General features: G+C 53.5%; 1 protein-coding gene across 1 annotated transcript in view; it reads left to right on the forward strand.

Annotated features, from left to right (window-relative positions):
* Nucleotides 1-26,146, forward strand: part of PRKN (parkin RBR E3 ubiquitin protein ligase) — an 869,798-nt gene that overhangs the window by 831,482 nt on the left and 12,170 nt on the right. The window contains exon 10 of the mRNA XM_053668746.1: nt 17,810-17,890. Within this exon, the coding sequence (XP_053524721.1) occupies nt 17,810-17,890 (81 nt within the window). The remainder of the gene's footprint in view (nt 1-17,809; nt 17,891-26,146) is intronic.

A 26,146-nucleotide genomic window follows, 5' to 3' on the forward strand; every position in this document is an offset into this window, starting at 1 on the left:
GGGGTTTGAAGCATCGCCGTAGAGCTTCCTGGATGCTTTTGCACACACACGCTCATGTGCACCGCACGCACATGCACACTTAACAGAAATGAGTTTGTGCCACCAGGCTGTGCTTGCGGTTCTCTCCCCTCGGTAACATGTCATCACAGGCATCTGGGCCTTTCGCTGTTGCCTCGTCGCGTGGTGACCGGACGGCTGTTCATGGGGGTGGGTCCAGCCATATTTTAAATGCTTACCTCCCGGAACAGCGGCAGCTTTCCTGTGGCCTAGCTGCTGCTGCATTCCCGATCTTTCTCTGGAAAGAATAATTCCTGGAACAGAGAGCTCCAGGGTGATAGCACGTGGGTGCGTTTACAGCTCCGCAGACAAACGTGTCCTCACTTCCCGGGAGCAGGTTTCCGTAGACGGGTCGGGCAGAAGTACGCCTGCCTGGGTGTGGCGGGTAAGGTACTTCATAGTTTCCGTTTCAACGTGTCACCTAAAATGTCCCATGGTGCGCTTGAGTATGATGTTGTTATGTCACCGGATGACATGCGTAGGATTTTGTGATAAAAGCTTTTGTAATAAAAGGGGGGCGTCATTGTGCGGGACCCTGTGTTTTCGCAGTTCTGTAATCAGGGTAATGTTTCCCGTCCCTGTGGATATTCACGGTAGCAGCCTTCTGTCTTCTCCTGCCACACTGTCGTTAAATTGAGGGTGCTTTTCACAATGAACGTCGCCCCCCAGCAAACAGCGGTGCAGCGCAGGGTCCTGCCTGCAGGCAGCGGGGGCTGGCCGCCTTCCCGGACCCCCTCTCCCACCCCCACCAGTCCGCGCAGGGCCTCCCCTTGCTCCCCAAGCCGCCCATTTCCGTACTGACGATTCACCGCTAGTTCATTACCATCAGTTTATCTCTTAGAAATTGTAATCACTTTGTTGTGACTGCGACTCTCCTTAGTGTAAAAAATTATAAAGCCACATTTATAAAAAACAAACGTGATTTACATTAAATTAATCTTCAAATTAAAGTTTAATTAAGCTCCTCCCAAGTCCCGTTTTATTAAAAAGATCAGATGAAGTACTGTTTTCACCCAGAACATTCCTCCTCAGTCCTCGCTGATTTCCACGTCCCGCAGGGATGGAATCGTTGACTTGACACCCTAATTCACCGTCTGAAACATGATTACAGATTTGCAAATTCCACATCACGCTGGCAGCTTGGAGTGGAGCAGCGACTGACGGAGACAAGCTGTACTTACATTTCATGCCGCTGATCACCGCACATGGGGAGAGAGGAATCCATTTCACTTGAGTGGAATGGAAATTGCTGGGGATAAAGGAGTTTAGAAATCGTTTATTGAAAGGCAGTCTATTGCCACTAGCCTAGAAGGCATTTGCTTTGAGCTAATACCAAGTAAGAAGCTACTCTGTTGTAGTACGAAGGCGTTGTGCTCTAAATCCTGTTTCTACCAACAGTATAAAGTGTGACTTAGGTCACCAATCAAAGAACAGACCAAGAAGTCGCTATCAAATCACAGTGATCTCAATATCACAGGTTCGTGCAAACTGAGAACTTGGAAAGTTCTTCCAAAAGAAGAACTTGGAAACGACGCAACTTACAGGGTTTTTTTTTTAAAGACTTTATTTATTTATGTTTGAGAGAGGAAAGGAAAAGAGAGAAAAGCATTAATGTGTGGTTGCCTCTCGCACGCCCCCTACTGGGGACCTGGTCTGCAACCCAGGCATGTGCCCTGACTGGGAATTGAACCAGCCACCCTTTGGTTCGCAGTCCGGTGCTCAATCCACTGAGCCACACCAGCCAGGGCTCGCCTTACAGTTTTGATGGATTTGAGAAACAGCAAAAACATGCCGATGGAGACTCCAGTTTCCTTTCAGACTGAAGTGTCTCACTCACAAAGAGAGAGAGAGTTACACGCTAAGAGGGAAGCTTAGGTCGTGAATACAAGAATTATGTCAAATCAAGGTGCAAGTGTGTGTAGGGAAGAAAACAGAAGCTGGAGGCCGCAGAGCCGGGCCGGGGCCGCCTCCTGGCTGCTCCCTCCACGGGCTTATTCCCAGTGCAAACCCGCGTCACGGGCGCGTCTACTTTAGAGTCTGGACACTAACGCAACACTCTTCCCACTAAGTGAAGTGTGTTCTTCAAAACTGACAGGAGCAAAATCTACTTTAAAAAAATAAAGTGCCTTGACTGGTGTGGCTCAGTGGGTTTGGCGTCATCCAACAAAGCAAAACATTGCTGGTTAGACTCACGGCCAGGGCACGTGCCTGGGTGTCAGGTTCAATCCCTGGTTGAGACATGTGGCTGGGTTGCCTGTTCGATCCCCATTCGGGGTGCATACGAGAGGCAACCAATCGATGTTTCTCTCTTTTTCTCTCTCCCTCCTTTCCCCTTTCTCTAAAAAATTTTTTAAATCTTTTTTAAAATGCACTAGCTGCCACATTGAAATCAACAGGTGTAGATTCACAGTTTCTCCTTTTCCTAATCCACTGTCACCAAGCTGTCCTGCAGGGTGTGACCCTGGAGACGGGAGCCTGTGTGGCTATGAGCCCCAAGGGCCCTTGCTCCTGTCCTTGGTCCCTAGGGCCCTGCCAGAAACGCTGATGACATGGGCCCACTCTGAGTGAAGGGACTTGGTGGCTGCTGCAGCCACCACAAATAAGCAGCTGTTGTAAAAATGAGGTGCGTGAGCAAATAACAACAAGTGACAGTCCACGGCCTTTTCCCCCAAACCCCACTGTGAATGTGGCAAAGCCCGTGTCACGCCACGCACTCTGTTCCTGGTCTGCACCGAAGCGAAGGGCTGGGGGTCACTCACAGGGACCTCTGTCAGTACTCGGGTCCGCATTCCAGAGCTGAAGGGGACAGTGGAGCAACCCATCCCTGGGTCGAGCCCCCTGCCCTCGGTGGACACGAACAGCAATGAACCTAGGTCAGTCCGTCCGCACAGGAGAAAGATGGGTCCCGTTTTTTTAAGGACCCGAAGGACATTACGCTTTCTGGTGGAAATCCAACCAGAGGAGGGTGTCTGTCCCCTGTGGCCGTGAGGGCGGCTCCTCGCCTTGGGCACAGAGCCTTCTGGTGAGGAAGACTTCTCAGCAGCCTGTGGCCTCATGCAGGGGGTGGCCACGCCGTGCTCCCTTGTCCTGCAGAAAAGTCTGCTCTCAGAGTTGTGGAAACAGAGTAAAAGCCTAACCCGTTGCTGGGATCGTGACTTTGGACTTGCGCTGGCTGCACCTTGCTGATGCCGGAAACGAGGTTCAAGCGCCCACTGAGCTCAGGGACACTAGGAACGTGGGCTCGATTTTCGGGACTGCCCTGTTGGCCTCTCAGCCCACTGTGCCCTTTGGAACTTAACTCCCACCGTCCACCCTGTCGTGAGGTCACTCCGGGATCAGTGGTCCGGACACGCTCTGTCCTCGGTACAGTATCTACCAACGTGCGCACTAAGGCCCCGCAGACACCAAGAGCGTCGGAGGTAACTCAGGTCGGTGCCGGTTTTCTTGGCCTCCTTCAAACTATTGACTCCGAGTGCAGCAGGAAAACTCACACGCTGTCACCGTAGCCAGTGGCCCCCCCGTTTTCTGTAATCAGACTGACACTCTGTGTTCTCCAGATCTTTCCCTCACTGCTGCAGGGATTTCTGCACCCCCGCCCACTCTCTTCCTAGCATCTTTCTTCTCTCACTTCATTTCCTTTTCCTGTTTTCAAACCGATCACATGCCTCTGTCATGGTACTGTCTCCCTTCTTTCCTCCCTGTGACCCTAGCCTCTGAACTTGGCCGATGATGGCACACCATTGTACGAGAGTCATGGGCTGGAAGTTCACGCAAGAACTCCCCTCATGGAGTGCGTGGGCTTGTCTCCCCACCGCCCATTCCTGGCCGCCCTCAGGGCAGGGTCCCGTGGCCGCGCACTGACCTCCTGCTCCATGGCCGCTGCCGCCCGACAAGTGTTTGTCCGTCGCTGCCTCTGGGACGGCCACCGTGCACTAGGCCCTGGGTGCAGGTGGCCGGTGCTCCGAGGTTCTCCGTGCAGTGAACTGGGGTTAGTCACGCCCCTACATAGGTTTGTGGGGTCGAGACATGCACCAGCGATGGGGGACGAAGGAGCGGTCTTCAACTCACACTGGGAGGTGCAGGACCGGCTCCTGGGAGAATCTGAGACCGGTGCTGAGCAGATGAGGATGACTGGGTGTTTCTGAGTGGAGAAATCCAAAACGGCGGAAGGGCAGCCCAGGAAACTGCCCGGGGCTCCCTTCGACTCTGTCCCTTCCTCCTGCCCCCTCAAGTGAACTCTTTAAATTCTTGCTCTTTAAACCCCGAGTTCTTTCTCTCCAACAATTTCAGTGGTTATATGGACTTTAAGTTGACTTAAATTTGAAACGATCGCACCTTACCCAAATGGACCTATCTATGCAGCAGGCATCACGCCGCTCAGGAGGGCGGTGGGGAAGCGGGGAGAGCCGTCGAGCTGTCAGCCCAGGGGTGACGGGCCAGCCCCCGTGCCAGGGCCACTGGCCAGGGAGGGAGCGCAGTGCCTGGGGCAGAAAAGCAAACACCCGCCCCACAACCCCACCCTGTCCAATCTCCTCGCATCCTGCAGACAGCTCAGCACAGGGCAGTAGATTGTGGGGCCTCGCTCTCCAGGGAGGTCTCCTTTTTCTATAAACGCTGCTTCTCTCACTGAGCCCTGTGCCCCGCGAGCTGGCCCCTGGCGTGCAGCACACAGGCCGGCCACCCACCCTGCCCCAGATGCCGGGTCCTGAGGAAAGCAGGGGATGAGACACAGGTCCCCTCCATTTAGAAGAGAACAGCTTTAGAGAGAAGACAAACATTTCAACAGAAGTGTGTATGAGAGAGAGGAGAGAGACAGCGCTTAAGAAGCACCCTGACCTGTTTGGCTGAGGCTGCGGGGAGAGGGGCAGGGACTGGTGTGCTCCCAAGACACCTACGGAACCACCAGGCACACAGTAATGGTTGGCCACATAGTGGGATCATTGACGAGCTGCAAGACCGCCAAACACAAGGTCTCTGTGATGTGTGGCTGTGGCCCCTCTCCAAAGCCAGCCAACCCTGGGTTGCCTGGGTCGGGCCCAGTGCCCCACGGAAGAGCTATGTCTCCCCCGCCACACGACAGAGCAGAAGGATGCCCTCAGGCAGTGGGACGCACTGGGCTCCGGCTGCCATATGGCCAGGGGCTTGCAGTTCAATGGCACCGTGTAATCATCTTTCCAGAGTCTGGTGCCTCGCTGCCAGATTGTGAGTGATGAGGTCACCAGGACTGGAGACCAGTTAGAAATTATGGAAGACATATGCTGGGCATTTTCCTAATGAATGGCCATCCTCACACATGTTCACTAATGAATAGCAATATTTGAAAGTGGAGTTGAATTTGATGCTCTGTGACCAGGGCTCCATTTCTGCAAGGAGCCAAATGTTCCGTGAGACCTGGGACACCCGGATTCAAAAGCAAACCTGAGCCGTCCTCGAGAGATGATAAAGGGCGTTGTCCGTGACAGAACTCCGCCCTCCTGGAAGCCTGCAGAGAGGAGCCTGGACGGCGTGAGCGTGGCCCTCCGGCCCTCACAGGAGTCCCAGCCTGCGGCCACACTCCCCTTAGCCTGAGGGGGGAGGGAAGTCAGGACATGAAGGCTGAGGGATGGCAGTGGGGACCGCCACCACAGGAAGTGTCCCTTAAAATGGTGACAGCAAAGACAGGGCGAGACAGAAAGCAGGGAGATGAGGGAGAAGGGGTCACCCCCATAAATCACACCTGACATGGCCCCCCGGGGTCCCTGCCCAGTGTTGTCCTGGGTGATTCCTGGCGAGCCTGTTCTGCTCCAATTCATAGGCCAGGACACAGCCATGGCCACTGAACCCCACGCCCCCCGCCCTCCTGTTTCTCTCTCACCTGGACCTCCGGTTTGCCAGCTGTCAGCGCTTAAGGCCACCGCGGTAAAGTTACTTAAATTCCTTTTCACAAACAGGCTGACCTCAGGCCAGTGGGAACAAGGAGACAGCTCCTTGTCACAGAGCACAGGCCGGACGAGGGGAGAGATGACAGGGTGACCCCGGCCACTCTTGACCCGGGGTCAGCCATATGCACAAGACTCCAAAGTGACACTTCTTTAGCCGGGAACATGCTTCTTCGATGACAGCACGTGGGGAAAGAAGTTGTTAGCCAAGGTGCTGTGATTTCTTTGAGATTCCTTTAACACTGGTGTTTGACAGAGGCCACCATGGGTGGGGGGGAGCAGACACAGGCCACACACAGCTCGCTGCTGGGGGTGGGTGGGACCGGAATCCCACACGGAGAGCAGGGTCCCAAAGGCAATCAGAACTGAGGGCCCACATGCCCTGGGACATTCGGACTTCCTCCCAAGTGTGCACCATGCGTGTGCAGCAGGACTTCATTTATAGAGGCGGAACCGGAAAGGACCAGGCCTTAGGGCTCGTTCACAGGGCCCGTTCCCTGCATCCAGTGCTTCTGGCTGTGGGAACACCACACAGCTGTGGGGGGAAGGGTGGGGCCGCTGCGTGCGTAGCTCGTGAAAAGCACGGTGCAGAGAGCCATACCTTATGCAACATCCGCCTGCCGCTTCTGTGCGGAAACAGCATTGGACTCATTGTCAAATGCAGGAAACTTCCCAGAGAGATGCAGGCGGCTGACAGTGATTATCTCTGGGCAGCTTTGTAGTTGACCGGGGAGCCAGGACTTGCTTTTCACTGTGCTTTTCACACCGTTCGAATGTGCGTGTAGGGTTCACTCCATACTGAAGCTGTTTTTTAAAGCCCGTGGCTACCTGCATTATCTCTCAGTAAAGCTCTTAAAGAAAAGGGAACTAAGTGGCCAATGACAGTTTTAACTTTATCGTACCTGTAGCCGTGTGGGAGTGGGAATTGCTTTAGGTCTTTGTCTATAATTATAGTTGGACAGGTCAGCACCTGCGGCGTTTATTGGGCGCCTGTCAAAGGGACGCGGGGCACATGGCGTCTCCCTGGGCGGGCCCATCGTCTCTTACAGGTCCCTGGTTCGGGGACAGAAGGTTGTAGAGTTTCCTACTGCACCGTCCTCATGGCGGGCACACAGATTAATACATTGGGAAGGTCACCTGAGGGCACACATGTGTTGCACGAAATAGACAGCGGTGTCGAAAGCAGGATGTCCAGCATTCTCGTAAGAGCTCCCACTAAAAGGAAATTAAACCAGGGAGAGTGAAGGCCCTTTCGCCGTAGCAGATCTAAAATGAAAGCAATTGGGGGGATGGAGGCGGGATCGCCGCGTCAGAACTTTGTGAGCCACTAGAGGGCGTGGTCTAGCCATCCTCGGTAATCAGTGCAGACTTTGAAAAATGCAAAGGAGTGCAACCACTAAGCTCTACTCAGCCTCCTTACAGTGGTTTACTCCCAGGCCCTTGGAGATCGAGTGCACAAGACCCTCCTTGTCTGTTCGCATGTAAAACGTGGACGTTTAAGACACTTGTCTCACTCTGAGATTCTGCGATTTGAAAACATGCACTTGAATGAAGTATCACCCGATTCTCATCTTTTCAAAGTTGTGTCTTAGTGCATCCTAATCGAACACCATTTCCATTCTGTGACACGGACTTGTCAGGAGTTTTGAGTTTCACATAAGGGGGTGGCCACCCCAGGGGGAGCCTTGCTGTGTCTAAGGCTCAGAGGCTGAGTCCTGTAAGTCAGCACTGCCCTCTTCTGGACAGCCGTGCACCGACGTGAAACATTTGCATCTGCTCCCAGACAGGCACAGGTGTGTGTGTAGGGGGGGCAGGGGGGGGACTCTTGATGTTTCCTGGGATGGCATTTGAGTCTCTCCCATTCTTGCAACACAGAACTTCACAGCCATGGAAGAAAAGTAAACGCCAGCTAATCAAATACTTTTATAGTAGACGCCACTGTGACCGAAACCAGGCACAGAGACATTCGGGTTTTCATAGAGCTTCCAACTTTCAAGGTCTAACCCTTAGTGTGAGGGTCATGACTTGTCGGCACAGACTGGCTCTCCATGTCATTGATCAGCAGCCGCTGGGACGTCCTGACGGCATCGGCAGCTGCTCGTGCGAATCCTTTTCATGTCTCCAAAGGGAACATACACACACATCTCCTTTTGAATGTCTCCATTGTCAGCATAGGGGAAATCAAACTCAAACATCGATCCAAATGGCTTCCCTGCTGACACTTAGTGATAAATATGATGGGCAGTTGATGGAGCTGGTTGGTAGCCCCGGCCTGTGTGAGGGGACCGGCCCTGCTGATGTCCTGCACGCGCACGAGCACAGGGAAGCCAGCACCACTTTCCACACGGCGGTTCTGGGGTCCTCAGCCTCGCCCGGGACTTTCACGTACCAGCAGTTCCTACCAGGGTACTGGGGATTGCTCTCATTACTGTCACCGTGCTTTTCTACAGAACGTCATTGTTTATAAAAATCATAATTCTATTTAAAAATCATTTGTTGAGTTTACTGTGTACCAGAAAGTGTGTGAAATACTTGTTATTATCATATAATTCCTGCTTCACAGATACAAACTAACTCAGGGAGACATTAGTGTCCCACAGCCAGTCAATGATGGAAGCAGGCCTCCGGCCCCAGGTCTCTCTGACATCGAGGCTTCACTGGAAGAAAAAAGTCAGCCTGTTGAATTTATCACTGAGCAAACAGTGCTTTCAGAATTGAGCACCCACCTTAGGCCCCGGGGATGAGCTCATTACAACAGTTGAGTGGGAAGTCGGCTCCAACCTGCCCTGCAGCTAACCCCAAAGAGAATACAATATATTCGTCCAGTGTTCATTGTCACATATAGGGAAACAATCACCCAGTTGGGAGTGATGAACTCCTGGTGTTGAATTCTAAGAAGAAATGTCCTTTGGGTACCTGGAATAAAAAAAAAAAAAAAACGTGGGAAGAAATGTGAACAACAGTTTTGCAAATCACATTGCAAATTCAGTAATTCTTTACATTATTCCTTTTCAAAAGAGTAACAGACAACAAAATAAACTGACCTAGTGAATTTTTTTTGTAGGAGCTGAACGCTCTAGCAGAGAGGCAGGACCAGTAGGAAATGATGTGGATATGAATATGATATGGATGTGGATGCGGATGCGGATGAGGATGCGGATGTGGATGCAACTGTGGATGCGGCTGTGGATGTGGATGTGGATGTGGATGTGGCTGCAGATGTGGATGTGGATGCGGATGTGGATGTGAATGCAGATGTGGATGTGGATACAGATGTGGATGCGGATGTGGATGTGGCTGCAGATGTGGATGTGGCTGCGGATGTGGATGTGGATGCGGATGTGAATGCAGATATGCCAGCTGTGGCCATAAGTCCCAGGATGCGTAGAGATGTATCGACACCCTGTGTCTGCATCTATATCAACATACCTGCAGAGAGAAAGGGATTGGTTGCGAGGACTCGGCTTGAGTGACCGTGGGTGGCCTGGCAAGCCCTAAGTCCATAGGCCAGGCCACCAGGAGGGGGCGCCTGGAAATCTCACGTGTGGCCCGAAGCTGTTGTCCACAGATGACTCTCGTCTCCTTGGGGAAGCCTCAGTTCTGCTCTTAAAACCTTTAGTTGATTGGGTCAGGCCTACGCAGATGCCATAGGATTATCCCTCTTCCTTATAGCAAACTGACTGTAGGCCTGGCGGACCCACAGAACGCCGTCATGGAGACACCTGGGGTAGCATCTGATAAAGGAACTGGGGGCTGTAAGCCGAGCCCACACACAGAACGAACTTCACAGTTTCTGTGTCTGTGAATTGCTTTCTAATCCACCCTGATAGGGGGTTAGAGCTCAGAGAACCAATACAACAAGTGTGCATACTTTTATCTTTCTAAAAGTTATTTTTTAGGCCTTTAAAGTTATTTTTTAAGTAAGTAAGGAAATGGGTGGCATTTGTGAGATCTATCTCAAGGGAAGCTCATTAACAAAACGTGTGTTGGTCTTTCCCACCCGGTGCGGATTTGCTCCTAGACATCTCGGGTGTCAGTTGGCAGAAGCCACAGTGAGTTAAGAGCAGGTCTCCTGGTACGACGCAGCCCCTCCCCTGCCGCTAATGCTAGGCTGCGTGCTGGGTGGGAGGCAGGCAGGTCAGCAGAGGGAGCCTGGGCTCCTGGCGCCTGTGTGCGTCTCCTAAGCTCCTCCCCCAGCAATGTCCGCGCCACACTCGCAGACTGGCCGGAAACGGAGTCCCCGGGCGTTAGGGATCCTCCTAAACCCGAGTTTCCTGACCTCCCCGATCACCACGTCCTTGGCAGCTCCGTTTGTTTTTCAGGGTGCTTTTATGCCAAAAGAAATGCCTAAATAGGATTTGTTTAAAAATATTTTGGTCCAAATAAATTACAAATGAATGTCTTAATAACAGTTTTCCGAATGTCATTTGGAAAACTATAGTCACATGAATTGAAAAATGTATTTTTTATTTTGTTCTTAAATAACGACATCTCCTGTTCCACACAGAGATTCACGTGGTGGCTGTCATTTGGTTGGAAGTTCTTGGTGGTGTTGTAACCGCAGGAACCTCCAGCTGTGCAAACCTATGACGTCATCAGGGGGCAGGAGCCGCCAGTTCACACCGGATCTGGCAGATGCTGAGTCCCAGCCTGTGTCCCTCCAAAATCTGACGTGCCCGCTGCAGCCCGAGAGCTTGTTGCGGTCCCCAGGGTGCCTTGGTGCACAGTTTGGGAGCTGAGGCCTGTGCGCCCACCCCAGCGCTTTGTCGACAGTTGTGAGGTCTGGGTAACATACCAGAGAACCTGGCCATTTTCGAGGTCGGAGCGGACTGTCTAGGCGTCTCACTTTGTGTGAGACCCATCGGGGTCGCGGAAGGAAGTCCCTGCTTAACGTAACTAAATCCAAGTTATCCTCTCGGAACAGAAGCAGAGTAACCAGTGCGTCCCTGACAAATGGTCACTGCCTATTTTGGCAGCTTTTACTGCCCTTTCGCCAGTGAAGTGGTGGGGTGCTAACTCTTAGGTGCTATTTCTTTCCTGGGTTTCTGCCCCGCCCCCCAATCATCTGCTCCCTGTAGCACCTGTGTGGAAGGGACGCCAGTGAGCCTGTGTGGGCAATGAACGGATCAACCCCCAGGGCGGTTCTCCACTGAAGACAGACTCTGCATCCCATGCACTGGCTGATAGGATGTGAAGCGCTTCCCCCCCCACCACTAGTGCAGCCCTGCACCGGGGGGAGTGGTGGGTGAGACCCTTCCTGAGCTCTGCCTGGTGACGGGGCCAGGCAGCCTCGGTTGTTTCAGGGGGGCACCTAAGAGCAGCCCGTTAGGTCTCGGGCAAACCCAAGATGAGCAAATACATTGGAGGGAAAAAGCTTAAGAGGAAATTCCAGGAAACTCACTGTTCACTGCATCAGCTTTCCATTCAGGGAAAATAAAAATGTCAGAAATTAAAAGCTGGTGGTGTTGATGATCTGCATAATGACGCCCTAACACAAACCCCAGTCCCACTGACCTGAACCTTTAGGTATGTTGCATACTGCACAAAATCTGGGTTCTGTCTCTTTGCTGGGAGAAAACAACAGGAGGACAAATTCTCCGACAGCGATGGCCAGAGGACAGTGCAGCTCGTCCGCAGAAGGGACCCTTGCTTATGAGCACTGCCTTTCTTGTCTGTTGAGTCCTGACAGTCAAGTAACTTCAGACAAGCTGTTAAAACAAGGGACCGGACACAGCAGGGAGTGGAGTCTGTTTCCGGGAGTGGGGGGGGCAGCGAGGTGAGGGAATTGTGTCTTGGAGGGGTCCGTTCTCTGTGAGGCAAGGAGGAGTGGCAGGGCACTTCGGATAAAGCTGGTCCTTTCCATCCATCCCCTGCTTGTCTTCAGTCTTGTTAATCAGTGCATGTCAGTCTTATCTGAAGCAAAATGGAGCTAAAAATCCCCAGCTTCTGCTCCAGGAGTGTCCAACCCGAGGGCCTTGGGCCACATGCGGCCCAGGACGGCTATGAATGCAGCCCAACACAAGACCGTAAATCTACTTAAAGCATGATGAGATCTTTTTGTGATGACGAGTCACAATGTGTTTCATGTGTGGTCCAGGCTAGCCCCCCCCCCTCCGATTATGGGAGACCTTCCGCGTACCGAGAACTTGTCTGCATTTTCAGACCCTTGGTGTCGTTATTCCATCAGGCATCTGCTGCCGTGTAAGAAACACTCCAAAACTCGGGGTTCAAAGCTGCAGCAGGTGGTCCCTGGCTTGCTTTCTCCTGGCTTCCCACCCACCTGTCATCTGGGCAGAGGCCCGCGGAGACAGCTCGTCTCTGTTCCGTGCAGGGCCAGCAGGACAGCCCAGCCGGGGACGGGCAGATCCACGCAGCCCGTGGCTCAGACCCACTGCTGGCCGGCTGTTCCAAGCTCAGCCGGGGCCACGGGGGCCCTGGTGTCTCTCTGCGTGGGCCTGTGCACTGGCAGCAGCCAGGATCCTGAGAGATGGGGGGGTCAAAGCGCCACTCCCATCAGGGCCCGGCTCAGGAGGTGGCCCACCACCACTTCGTAGGTCCTCGCTCAAGCAGCCCACCCATCATGTCGCGCAGGAGGGGCTCCAGACAGATGCAGAACAGCGTCCCCGTCAGCCGGTGCTTCATCGGCTTCCTTCTCTGGCAGATGAGGGGTGGGGTGCAGTGCAGCCCCGGGGGCTGCTCCGACCTGTGGTGGGCAGATAATGGAGGGAGTACACTTGACCCGGGGGGACGCCCACTTCAGCCCATGTCCTCACTTCCTGCGGCTGCCACGACAAAGGACCGCAGACTGGGTGTCTCGACAACAGGAATTTATCCTCTCACAACCTGGAGGCCAAACGGCCAGGAGCCGGCGGGCTTGGTGTCCCCTGAAGCCTCTGTCCTAGGCATGCGGGTGGCTGTCTTCGACCGTGTCCCCATGGGCACCGTGTCGGCCCGTGTGCGCCCGTGTTCCGATGTCCTCTAAGGACACCGGCCATGTCGGATTAGGGCCACCTGAAGGACCCCGGGCCTCCTTCCGCACCGATTCGAAGGCTCTGTCTCCAAACGTAGTCACGTTCTGGAGTAGCGGGGGGTCAAGACCGCGACACATGACTGACAGACCTTCAGCTAGACTCACCGTGGGAGAAGGAAGTAGGGCTCAGGTGGTGTCAGAAATGACGGGGGAGACAAGACGTCCGTTACCACGGAAATACAAAGGCTCGTAAATAATTATACGCCAACAGACTAGACCATCTGAAAGAAACAGGTTAAGTTCATAGTAACATACAACCTGCCTGGACCAAACCATGAACAAATAGAAAACTCAGATCAGAAGAACTAGTAACCTGAACAGTAAGGAAACTGAATCAGTCATCTGAATCCTGCCCACAAACAGAAATCCACGACCACATGGCTTCACTGGTGAATTCTATCAAATTTTCAAAGAAGTATTAATACCCGTCCTTCTCAGACTCTTCCCAAAAAGTAGGAGGAGAGGGAACTTCCAAACTCACTTTATAGACCAGCATCCCTGGTACCAAAACCAAACGAGGGCACGACCAGAAAAGAATACAGGCCAGTATCCCCGATGACCATGGGTGCAGAAACCCGCCACTGCACTGTAGCAAACTGATGGCAGCGACACATTAAAAAAGGTCACGCGCCACGGTGAAGCGAGATGAATCCCAGGAATGTGAGTTTGGCTGGGTATCTACGGTCCATCGACACAATGTTCCACACACACAGAATGAAGGATGAAAATCGCATGATCACATAGTAGGTGCAGAAAAAGGATGTGACAATTCAACACCCATTTATGATAAAAACTCTCAGCAAACATGGAGGGAAGATGCTTCAACATGACAAAGGCCATGTATGAACAGCCCACTGCTACTACTCAACGGGGAAAAGCTGAACGCATTTCCTCTAAGGTCGGGGAGGAGGCAAGGGTGCCCACTGTCGCCCCTTTGATTCAGCATAGTACTGGGGGTCCCAGCCAGAGCCATTAGGGATGTAAGAGAAATAAAAGGCATCCAAATTGGAAAGAAAGAAGTCATACAGCCATTCTTTGCAAATGACATGGTATTATACATAGAAAACCCTAAAGACTCCACCAAAACAAAGAAACTGTTAGAACTAATAAATGATTTCAGTAAAATCGCAAGATACAAAAATAATAATGCAGAAATCTGTTGTGTTTCTATACACTAATGATGAATTATAAGAAACAGAAACTAAGAAAACAATTCCATTTTCAGTCACATCAGAAACAAAAAACCTAGGAATAAGTGTAACCGAGGGCATGTACAAGCTCACGGGAAATATGCACTGGTCTTGCCCCACTCCTGGCACAGGGGTCCCAAGCCCTCGCGGGCTGCTGAGCGATCAGAGCACTGGGTGCTCCCTGCGTTCTCTTCAGGTGGCTCTGGGTGGGCTGCTCACCAGGAAGCACGAGCCATGATTGGAATCTTGGGATTTGCAGCGCTGGCCCTCATTCTTCAGAGAGGAGAGAAGGGCTGGAAACAGTCAGTCACTGACCATGCCCATGTGAGGGAGCCTGTACGAAACCCCAAACAGTACAGGGACCGGGGCTCCCAGGCTGGTGAGCACACACACACTGCGAGAGCAACACACCCCAACTCCTTGGAGAGAGAAGCTTCCCTGTTCAGGAAACCTTCCCCCCGCAGCCAGAGCTCACTATTTATACATATTAATCTGGCTGTTCATCTGTATTTTTTTTCTTATTATTGATTTCAGAGAGAGTGGGTCGAACAACAAACACCAATTCGTCGTTCCACTTATTTGATACATTCATTGGTTGATTCCTGTGTGTGCCCTGACTGGGAGTGGAACCTACAACCTTGGTGTATCGTATCGGGACAGTGCTCTAACCAGCTGAGCTCCCAGGACAGGGCTGTCTCCGTTCTTTATCATGCTCTTTAATACACTGGTAAACCCGTCCCCCCGAATGCCGTGCAAACTAGTCAGACCAGAAGGGCGGTGGTCACTGAAATATCTGATCTGTAGCTGGTCAGTCAGAAGCGCGGGCGAAATCAGAGCTTGTGGGTGGCATCACAGCGGGGGGCTGTCTCATGGGACTGAGCCCTCGCCCATGAGATCTGCAGCTGCCCCTGGACAGGCGGTATTAGAGGTAGAGGTTAAACTGTAGGACATCCAGCTGGGGTAGGAGAAGTGCTTGTGGTTTTTTGGGGGGAACCCACACTTTTGGTGACCAAGAGTACGCGATGTGAAATGTTCTCTACGAGTCAAGGAGACTCACAGGCGAGACACACAGCAGGGAAGAACTGTTTCTTTGGGTTGTTTTTTTTTTTTTCTATGTAGGGAGGAAAACACGGAGTTCCTCCTTCACAAGGCGAAAGACATGTACGCTAAAAACTATAAGACACAGATGAAAGAAAATGAAGAGGACCCAAATGAATGGAAAAATATTCCATGTTCATGGATTGAAATAATTATAGTCAAGTGCCTTTATTACCCCAAATGATGTACAGATTTAACACAATCATTATCAAAATTCTAATGGCATTTTCACAGAACTTTTTCAAAACCCTAAAATTTGCATTGAACCACAAAAGACCCCAAATAGAAACCTTGGGAAATAAAGGCAAACCTGAGGGCCTCGTGCTGCCTGGTGTTAAATAACACGACAAGGCCATTGTAACCTGAACAGTGTGGTACCGACATGAACACACACACATGGACTGAGGGCCAGAATCGAGAGCCCAGACACCAACTCGTACGTACATGGTCCATTAAATTACGATGGAGCCACTAATGTGCAACTGGGAAAGGACAGTCACTTCAGTCAACGGCGTTGGGAAAACTGGACAGCCACACGCAAAAGAATGAAACCGGACCCGTATCTGACACCAGAGTGAACTCACAAGGGGTCAAAGACCTGAACGTCAGGCCTGGAACATACGAGTCCTACAAGGAGACACAAGCAGTAAGTTCCCCGACGTCACTCTTGACAATGAACTTTTTTGTATTTGACATTAAACACAAAGGCAACGGAAGCAAAAATAAAGAACTGAGACGACGTCAAACTGAAGAGCTTCTGCACGGCAAAGGAAGCATCAGCAGAAGGCAAAGGCAGCCTACTGCGTGGGCGAAGACGTCTGCAAACTGTGTGTCCGGTGCGGGGTTGGTAAGTATCCAAAACACCGGGGCGGGCAGAGGTAGGTTTACAGTCGTGCGTATGGGAAAGACGTGCAGGTCGGGATGATCACAGTGGCTTTATTATTAACCTGTGTTTCGTGTACTCACGACTGCAGCCTACTTTTGTTTCACCTCTGTGTACAAAGAACTCAAACAAGTCGATAGCAAAAGAACGAACAGTCCAATTTAAAAATGGGCAGAGCATCTGAAGAGACACTTTTCCAAGAAAGACATAAAGAGGGGCCGGTAAGGATGTGGAAAGACGCACAACTTCATTCATCACCAGGGAAATAGAGATTCAAACCACCAGGAAGGATCTCTCCACGGCTGTGCCAGTGGCTACACCGAACGGACGATGAGGTGGTGGTGAGGACGTGGGGGGGGGGGGAGCCCTGGGCTCTGTCAGCAGGAACAGAAACCGGTGCAGCCGCCGTGGGGAGCAGCATGGAGTTTCTCAAAAACTCAAAAACAGCTGCCATGTGACCCAGAAACCCCACTTCTGGGCATTATTTTTCTGAATTAAACAGACACTAACTCAGAAAAACACATGCACCTTCCCATCTATTGCAGGATTATTCACAGTATCCGAGACAGGGAAGCAACCAGGGTGTCCACTGATGCATGAATGGGTAAAGAAAATGTAATGTACATAGTGGAATATTATTAAGCATTAAAAAAAAAAAAACGATATCTTGCCATTTGTAACAACAACACAGGTGGCCCCGGAGGGCATTATGCTAAGTGAAGTAAATCAGACAGAGAAAGACAAAATACCATATGACCTTACTTATTTTATGGAATCTAAAAACAAGTAAAAACCAGGTTTATACAGAACAGATTGCTAGTTGCCAGAGGTAGAGGGTGGAGGGTGGGCCGAGTGGGTGAAATGAGTGGAGAGGTGCAAACTCACCGGTTATTAACTGAGGCAGGAGGATGTACTGCAGTTACTAACACTGGTGCATAGTCTATATCAGCTAATGCAGTCGATCTGAAGAGTCCTCATCACAGGGGGAGAGTCCCTAACCACACACGGTGACAGATGCTGAGTCGACTTTGTGATGGTCGTTTTGTAATATATACAAATATGGAATTGTTATGTTGTACACCTGAAAGTCTGGTAATGTTGCACATCAGCGCTACCTCAATGGAAAATAAAGTTTCATATTTTCAGGAAAAAACAGAATTCAACATTTGATTTTGTGAGGGATAGGACTGAGCCCTTAACAGCGCATTTCTGCATCCCAAAATAGGCTTTTAATGCAAAACTAAGGGCATTCACGTGACCACATCCACCCTCTCTGTATGTAGTCCAACATTAGACGTGAAACTCTTTAGTGCAACTGTTTGTCACATCGTCCGACATCAGTGACACTTTACTCCAGGTACCCTCATGCACTACCAGCCTCCTAGACGAGACACGTCCTGAGGACCGGGGAGGAGACCCCATCTCTCACACTCACTGCGGGGCCCGGAACATTCTTCAGTCAACAGTGGCTGATCCCACCTAAGTGCAACTTGTTGCTCTTTGCAAAAAGTGATTTGATGCAGAAACCGTGACATACGTCAAAGGCATGACTAGAACGAGCTCAGGAAGGGGACCTCGCGGTGCAGCCGGCACACCAGCAGCCCTGTCTGACGCCCCGTCTATTCTCCCACAGCTCGTGTTTTGCCGGGACTGCAGGGAAGCAGCCCACGAAGGCGAATGCAGCTCGCTGGCCGCCTCAGCAGCAGTGACTCAGGTAAGGGCCCTCCCTTCCCCGAAGCTCAGGATGCGGGTGGGAGAGAAGAGCCTTCTCCTGGAGGTCGTGGGGGTTCCACTCTGCAAGAAGCAAGAACCTGCCTGGTCGCCTGCAGCCACGGGGATGGAGCTGAGTCTGGGGCTTCTCTGCGGCTTCACAGCCCTTCCAGGGCCACGCCCGCCGATCTTGGCAGAGCCACAGGCTTCCCGAGGCTGCGGCTGCTTGTAGGCCCTTCCACCACCGAGCAACAAAGCGCATCCAGAGTCTTGAAGGAGGGAGGCCTTGCAATTCAACAACCTCCAAACAGGAGAAATCGACACTCACCCCATATTTGTATTTTTCAAAAGTATCTTTGCTTAGAATCTTCAGCAAAAATTACCCACAGGCGTGAAATGACAGACGTGCCCAGTGTTGCACGGTGCGGGGACACCACTGCCCGGCAGCAGCGTCACGAACCGTCCCCGAGCGTGTCTCGGCCCGATTAGGTCGTACGGCCCGAATGTCGTACGCCAAGCCTCACCCCCCCCACGCACTGTGAGCCAGGCCCAGAGAAAGGCAGACATGTTCTCTTTTATTTATTAATTAAGATCAACCAAACCTTAGGGGAAAGGAGCGGAACCTTCAGCGCCCTTGATGAATCTGCTGTTATTTCCCTCCTGATACAGATGCTAACGAGGGTGTAAGCACCAGATCTAGCCCGATAAACCCTTCGCCATTGGATTGACAGGGACCTCACACAGCAACACAGAAATTCCAGACATTGCAATTTTACAGTGCAGAATTCTAAACATCCGATGCTGTAAAGTCAGGGTATAAAAAAGTGTATCCCCATTAGGTACACTGCGGATGTATTTACTCAGTATTAGCATCATTAGTAAACACAATTAGCTCCTAAAATGTTGGCTGTGACCATGTGGGAACCGGTAGGACTGAGTTGCAGTCGTTTCTACGGCAGAGGCAGCCGAAGCTCCTTCTGCTGGTTTTAGCTGAGCCCAGAAGCATTCAAATGGGAGCGTACTGGGTTCCAACATCGGGAGTAATAATGACCTTGACCCACACCCCATCCTTGCCTCAGGGTCACTGCAGCCCAGAGGGTAAAGCCTGAGGCTCCGTGAAATCAAGCTGGCCTTGCAACTTATATCTGTACCCTTTTATGACCTCAGGCACAGACACAGATTTCCGAGAAGTGATACACCCACATCTACTCATTTTAAACAGCAGCTCTAAGGCCAAGACCAGCATTACTTAACAGTCAGCTGTTGCGGTGCCCTACCCACCCAATAGTCTCTTTTCTCCTCCATTCAGGAGCGACCAGCCAACCATGCTATTAAAGATTGAGGTAGCCCCCAGTTTGGGGGGACGTCACTAGAGCCTTAATGTTCAGCTCTGGAGAATGGGAGAAAGAGCTTCCCGTAAGCATAGCTGACTAGTGCCAAGGGCCAGGGTCTGCCGACCCCATCAGCCAGCAGACACTGAACCGAGTGTTTGTACAGGCCACCCCTGCCGGGGAAAGTGCAGATAAGTCCATTTCTCTTTGGAGGCTCAGAGGAGCGCTAGAGGGAGACTTACAGGAAGTGAACAATGGTCGTGATACGCTAACCAAATGTAGAAGAAGTGTAGCTTTGTGTAATGCTTCCCCGAGAAGTCTGCGGACAGCACCGAGAGCTACAGGTGATGAAGACCCCTCCAGCAGAGGGTGCTGCATGGACAGCGGTGCAGAGGCGAGAGTCTCTTCAGCCCAACTGCTCCGTCCACCCCTGCGTCCCCCAGGCCCCAGGCGGTGTCTGGCACACAGGCGTGTGGCAGATGCACATTGAGTGATGGCAGCATCTGAAAAGAAAGAGACGTGCTTTCATTCATTCAAGAAATATGCTCTGAACTTCTCTAAGGGGTTTGGCTTGTTGGAGGCTCTGTCAGCAGGGATCCATCCGCAGCCCGAGCTCCCAGCAGCTGGGGACACCCACACTTCTGTGCCAAGGTGGGGGCGAGGGGGGGGATGACGCCTGGAGGGTCCAGTACCAGCAAGTGTGGGGCAGGTGGATGGGGGGGTTGGATGGGAGCCGGGGCCTCAGCAATGATCGGAAGGCAGCATGAGGGACATGGCATGGTCAGGTCCACCCCTGAGTCTGACTGGGGTGGATGGGGTGCGGTGCCCTGGAGGAGGAAACACAGGAACTGACAAGGTGTGTTCAGGGACAGATGTCACGTTCACTGTGGACGTCTCTGCAGCCGTGCTCAGGGGGTCCAGGAATGGAGGCCACCTGTGGAGGGCAGCCGAGGTGGAGCCGGTGCCAGACAAGATGATGAATCTCGCCCATGGTCCCCACCCCCACCCCACCACTGCCATCTGTAAGGAGAGGCACATGTGTGTCCTCGTGGCCGCGCTGGGCCAGGTCCTGCTGTGTCACCCCTAAATGGAAGACCCGGAACTGGGAGACGGGGAAATGCATTTTTCCCCAGACTGGGGACCTGCTCATTTGGGGGTGGAGTTGAACCACTGGTTATTTCAGTGACACAGCTTCACTTGACACCCCTTTGCTTCTGCCCTTGACTCTGCGCGTGGCCACAATTTGGACATGCAGACCGACTGAGGACTGGCGGAGCCCATCAACGCAGGTGTGTCTCCACTTGTCCTTCAACGGAGAGGGGCTGAGTGAGTGGCAAAGCCAAGGCCAGGCCCCTGTGGGGCCCCTCCAAAGCCCTGAGCCACAGAAGCTGGCTCCGGGGGAGCAGAAGGGCCAGGCTGGTGCCCCAAAGCCCTGCTGGGTCTGGCTTTCCCCGTCCTCTTCACCCAGTGACCCAGATCCTGACAGCGTTTTCCTCGCCGGCCACCAGGGGGCAGTGCGATCTACTGCTATGAGTTTGGAGGGTATGTGAAGCCCTGCTTAAGTTGTGAGTTCTGCAAAATGGTGGAACATTGGGGTTTGGCTATTTTTAAGCCTGAATGCTAAGACTGTCAGGCATTGTAGGCAGAGAAAATGAAGGACAACGTTGAAAGGTAAGCGAAGGCGCATGTGCGCACACATTCACGCACACACACCCACCGTACCCGCAGGCCCGGCCTCTGGCTCTCCCAGGACCCTTCCCTCCCTTCAGGGCTGCGCCTGTCTTACGGGACTGTCATTCCCGAAAGAGCCAGCGCTGAGCCCTCACAGCACCTCCTCAGGGCTTGGCCTCCCTCCCTGGGCGTCTCCCCAGCCCCGGAGCGCACCTCAGCCTGGTGGCCTCACTAAGACGCGGTCAGCCAGGTCCCCTGGGCTCTCCTGCCTCTGCCCCGCTCCCAGCACCCCGCAGAGTCAGACAGCGGCTCTCCCCACCAAGGACAGCCCCCCACCCTTCCGCCCCGAGGCTCCTGGGTCAGAGGGGTGGGAGGGGTCCTGGCCAGCGAGCTTGAAAAGGGTGAACTGGCAATACTTCACCTGGACACGCATGTCCGTGATCCATGTGCACGGGACAGGAACAAGCCACTGGACGGCACGGTGCTGTGGGGGGTGTTTTACTGGAGACCCGTTGTCACACCCCCACACACGCATCGCACACATCACACACACTACCCACATACATCACACACTGTGTACACACTGCATACACTGCACACACACACACACACACACACACACACCCCACCCCACCCCCCCATCTCCACCTGCCAGGGCTCTGCCTTTCCTCTCCAGCAGCCCAAGGGGAAACAGCTGCCGAGCGCCTCTGTCCCACCAGATGGCGCTCCATCCTCAGGAGAAATCCTACGTTTCTCTAGAAGTGGTGGCCAAAAGTGAAATGGCCTGGGGCAGAAAGGAGTGCTCGTCACCTCTGGAGGACAGCACCACAGCCCCAGGGCTGTGTCACAGGGAGCAGCCTGTCTGGGCCACGCAGAACCGGGACTCCTTCGTGAGTCACTGACTGAAACTGGGGCAGGAGGAGGGACACACGCAGTCCTCTACCCAGGGCTGTGGGCTGTCTGTGGGGACGGCTGGCCTGCTCCACCGGGTGGAGCAGCAGCTCAGCACCAGCTGCCGGGTGAGCAGCGCCCTGGCCCCTGTCCTTCTCCAGGTTACATTTCATTCCTCTGGCGGGAAATCACAGCGCTGTCTCCAAGCTACCTCATCCGGGAGGGACCCAGGGCAAGGCGGCATGGTTCGAAAGTCAGCCTGGAAAATGAGTGTGGCCATGACTAGCTGTGATGGTTACATTTTGGTGACAACGTGGCTAGGCCGTGTTGCTCAGTTGTTCTGGAAAACAGCAGTGCAGGAGTTGCTGTCAGGGGATTGTGAAGAGGTGATCAACACCTCCAATCAGCCAGCGCTGAGTAAAGGAGTTACTGCTAATGTGGGTGGGCCTCGTCCAATCAGGTGAAGGTCTGAAGAGCAAAGACACAGGTTTCCCAGATAAGAAGCAATTCTGCCTGGAGACCATCACTTAGAAACTCGGCCTGAGCTCCCAGCCTGCTGCCCCACCTCACAGGTTCTGAACCTGCCAGCTCCCCCAGTCCCAGGAGCCGACTTCTTGTATAAATCCATACACTGTATATACGCATGCGTATACCCTTCTAGTTCCCTCTCTGGAGAAACCCAGACAGACCCACTGGCTGTAATAATCATGGGGGGAGTTACGTAGCCCCTCAACGCCATGCTCTCCTGGTCTGTAATATGAGATGTGAAATGACAGAGATGAAATGCAGTAGCCCACGCGTCCTGCCTCCCTCGAGGCCTGGTCCTCATGGCACCAGCAGGACAAGGCGGCGGGTTCCTCCTTCGTCCTCACTGTGACTGCACACTCCCACGGGCTGGCTGACGTCAGGCTGCCGGCCAGACAGCCTGTGCTAGAACACGCGCACACAGTTCGTTCCACCTGTGCTGACAGGTGTGCTGTGTCCACAGGTGCTCGCAGGCAGGGCTTCTCCAAGGGCCACCCACGGACTAGCTGCGTGAGTATCACCTAGAAACATGACAACTCCCAAATTCCTGGGCCCCACCACAGACCTGCGGGTTCTGGGACTGGGCGGGGCCCGCGGGGGCACCAACACACAGCGTGAGGACCACGGTTCTGCCGCCGTGCTGGGACCGCGCGGCAGGTGCTTCCTGTCTGGGGTTTGCTTGTCCTCTTTGGTCCCTGGTGTCACCCTCGTACCTGGAGCCGCGCACCCAGCATGTGTCTGCGGAATGAATGGGCCTCTGCCAGTCCCAGCAGAAACAAGCGTCGGCCTGGTAAGGCCCACTGTGTACAAAGGACGGGCTTTGTTCTCTGCGCCGGTTTTCTGTTTGCACGCGGGGTGCTCCCAACGCGAAGTGCTGTCTGTGGTGAAAAGGCGGTGCAGGCGTTCTGGGTCCAGGGCCTCCTGCGGGGTCTTGGCTTCGTGCAGTAGGTCTTGAGTGGGTCTAGAGTTTAAAGTGAGAGAGTTAATTAGTGGGGCAGTGAGACAGAGAGGGGCTCCTCCCCAGGCAGAGTCGCGGACTCTCCCCACAAGAGAAGAGAGACCCCAGACTTCTCAAGAGGTCGAGCCCGTGTATCTAAGGTTTCTGAGGAGTATTACTGGTCTGGAGAAAGGAAGAGTGGAGAAAACACTGGGATTAACTTGAACCTCTACAAGGTTTTCCTTTTGCGATTACGGGAAAGCACAGGTATAGGTGAGGCTCAGCTCTTCATCAACCTTTGCAGGAACTTTCTTTGCTCGGAGGCTCCTCTGCTCTGCCCGCATCTCCGGTCAGCCGGCTCCCTGGCAGGCAGCCCGCCGCAGGCCTGACTTGCTCTGTTGACTTTGGTTCATTCCCAGAGCTCTCATGTCCCGCTCCTATATTAATTTTAGTGATTACTGACTTAGGCCAGGCGTGAACCAGAGATCCCTGCTATCAGGAATACGCATCAGCTTACCTCCCTCCCCTGCCCAAGACAGATCTTCCCTGTCCGCCAGTCTGAGACGAGCCAAACACGAAGCACAGTAAAGTTCCCAATAACATCTAGTGGCGTCTATTAATAATTAATAATCTTCTTAATATAAATGTGGGTCCATGTCGCCCTCAGTCTCAAAAGAGGCGACCAGCCATCACTTCCTTTCCCTGCCCCTCCACAGAGCAGTGGGCAAGACCTAACCGGAGTCGGGGTGCGTCGCACTGACCACAGAAACCCCCACTGTTGCCGTCATCAAAATAGTCTTCCAGGTCACCCTCAGGGTGACAGCCTGGGAAGAACTGAGTGCACGAATGCCCCAGCAACCCACCCAGCCCTTGGCAAGATGCTCCATGACATCCTTGCACTTGGAGGGGTTTTTTTTTCTCTCTCTCTCTAGACAGTAACAGTTCTGGGAGTGTGAGAACAGCAAGGCGAGTTTCGTTGACATCTCTGCCTGGAGGGTGATGCAGTGCCCAGACTCACCAGCAGGGGGGCGGGCCACTTGCAGGCAGTGGCCTTGGACCAGAACGGCCCTTGGACACTACCCTGTTTGGGGAAGTCCGGAAGGCTCTTCTGCAGAGGCAGGGGTTCTCGGTGACAAGGGGGCATGCAGCGGGGGTAGGACAGGTGGCGCCTTACAGCCGGGTCCATCTGGAGACAGTCACGCCTGCACGGAGCCATCTGTGCTGGCGGTAATCCCTGGCAGTCTGACTTTTGGAAAACAGGTTCACACTGACTTTTAGAGTGAGGAGACGCTTGCTCGGTCATTGGCTAGAAGATGTCACAGGTGACGCTCCCATAGCAGGAAAGATGGCGTGTGTGTGCACAGTCTCTCTAGTCGTTCTCACCTACGTGTGTGTCAACAACACCCTCGGGCACAAATTTAAGACCTTCTGGGAGCACTTAGATGCACCTGTACTTTTTAAAGGAGACTTGAGGCCAACCCAGGCCTTGGCAGTGTCTTTGGTCTACACGAACTCCCGCAGTCCAATTAATCAGGAATGATGACGACGATGATGATGACAAAACACTACTGATTATGACCATAGAAAACACAGGCCTGGGCTTCGGGTGCACTGGGCCCTGCCCCGAGCGCTGCAGGCCCACCCGGTTGACTTACAACTCCAGCACTCACCTGGTGCAGCAGGTACAATCGGACACACTTGCGGGTGAGCGGAGCCTGAGCTTGGGTGGCCGTCCGCCATCACGCAGCCGGCGAGGAGTGACTGGGGCCCAGGCCCAGGCAGGACGGTGCGCAGTCCTGCTCTGACCCTCCTCGTGCTCTAGACGCACCCACTCCTCACGGAGCAACAGCCACGTGAGAGCAAAGTCCTTTATGGAGCCACCGTGCCGATGCCGGGCCTGGCTGAGGCCATCAGGACGGTGCAGAGGGAACCACAGAGAGGGCTGCCTTCCGCTGTCCAGCGTGGGAGGAGGGAGGCTTGCCCCACCCCCCGCCCCACTCACACACCGTCCTGCTCAGGAGGGTGGACGGCAAGTGGGCATGGGGCCTGTCTACACGGCTGACCTGAGCGTCACGCAAGGCTCTGCGTGAGCCAGTCTCCTGCAGGGCAAGGAGGCTGAGTTGCACCAAACCTTCCCCTCCCAGAGGCACCAGAACCAGGCATCATGTCCCAGCCGGACGACTCACGCCAGCGCGGAGGGTGTGCCCAGCTGAGCTTGTTCTCTTCGGCCCCACGTGGGAGGGCCCCCAGCCCTCCACTGCCTCACCATCCCCCGGGCACCTGAAGGCTTCGGGCTGCTGGACCACCCCACACCACTGGGTCTTGATCTGCAGGGTGTGGGCACAAGAACCGTTGGGCTGTTTTTTTAAGCCCTGGGCGACCTTGGAGCAGCGGGCATCCACCCAGGGCTCACGATCGTTCAGGAAGGGTGTGAACGTCGGCTCCAAGGATGCTCATAACAAATGCTGAGCACAGGTGTCTATGAAACAGGCTTGACAGTGACGGCCGAAGTCTGACACCAAGTCACCTGGGCACGGAAGCCCCCTGGCAGGGCCCCCAGTGTCACTTAGGCTAACAGCAGTGATGGGGGGCTCCGACTTCCTCTTCCACATGGATCCAACCAGGCAAAGCTAGGAACTATCGAGAATAATGTCGTGTGGGGGTGGAGGGCCTCTCGGGGCCCCCTTGGTGCTCTGTTCTGCCAAGGAGCAAGGAAGCCACCGGAGTTCAGAGGATCAACCAGAGGTGAAGGACAGAGAAAGGCACTGCTTGGGACATCGGGGCTTGATGTGTCCTTTCTGAGAAGAGTTTCAGCAGGTCAGGCAAAGGGAGAGCCAGCCAGACAGCAACGGTGGGAGCGCCGATGAGCAGGCTGGTGGCAGGGAGGCTGAGTGAGGCCCTGGTG

Source organism: Artibeus jamaicensis, unplaced genomic scaffold (assembly GCF_021234435.1).
Source record: "Artibeus jamaicensis isolate MK-2021 breed Jamaican fruit bat unplaced genomic scaffold, CSHL_Jam_final contig_497, whole genome shotgun sequence".
Classification (NCBI taxonomy): Eukaryota; Metazoa; Chordata; class Mammalia; order Chiroptera; family Phyllostomidae; genus Artibeus; species Artibeus jamaicensis.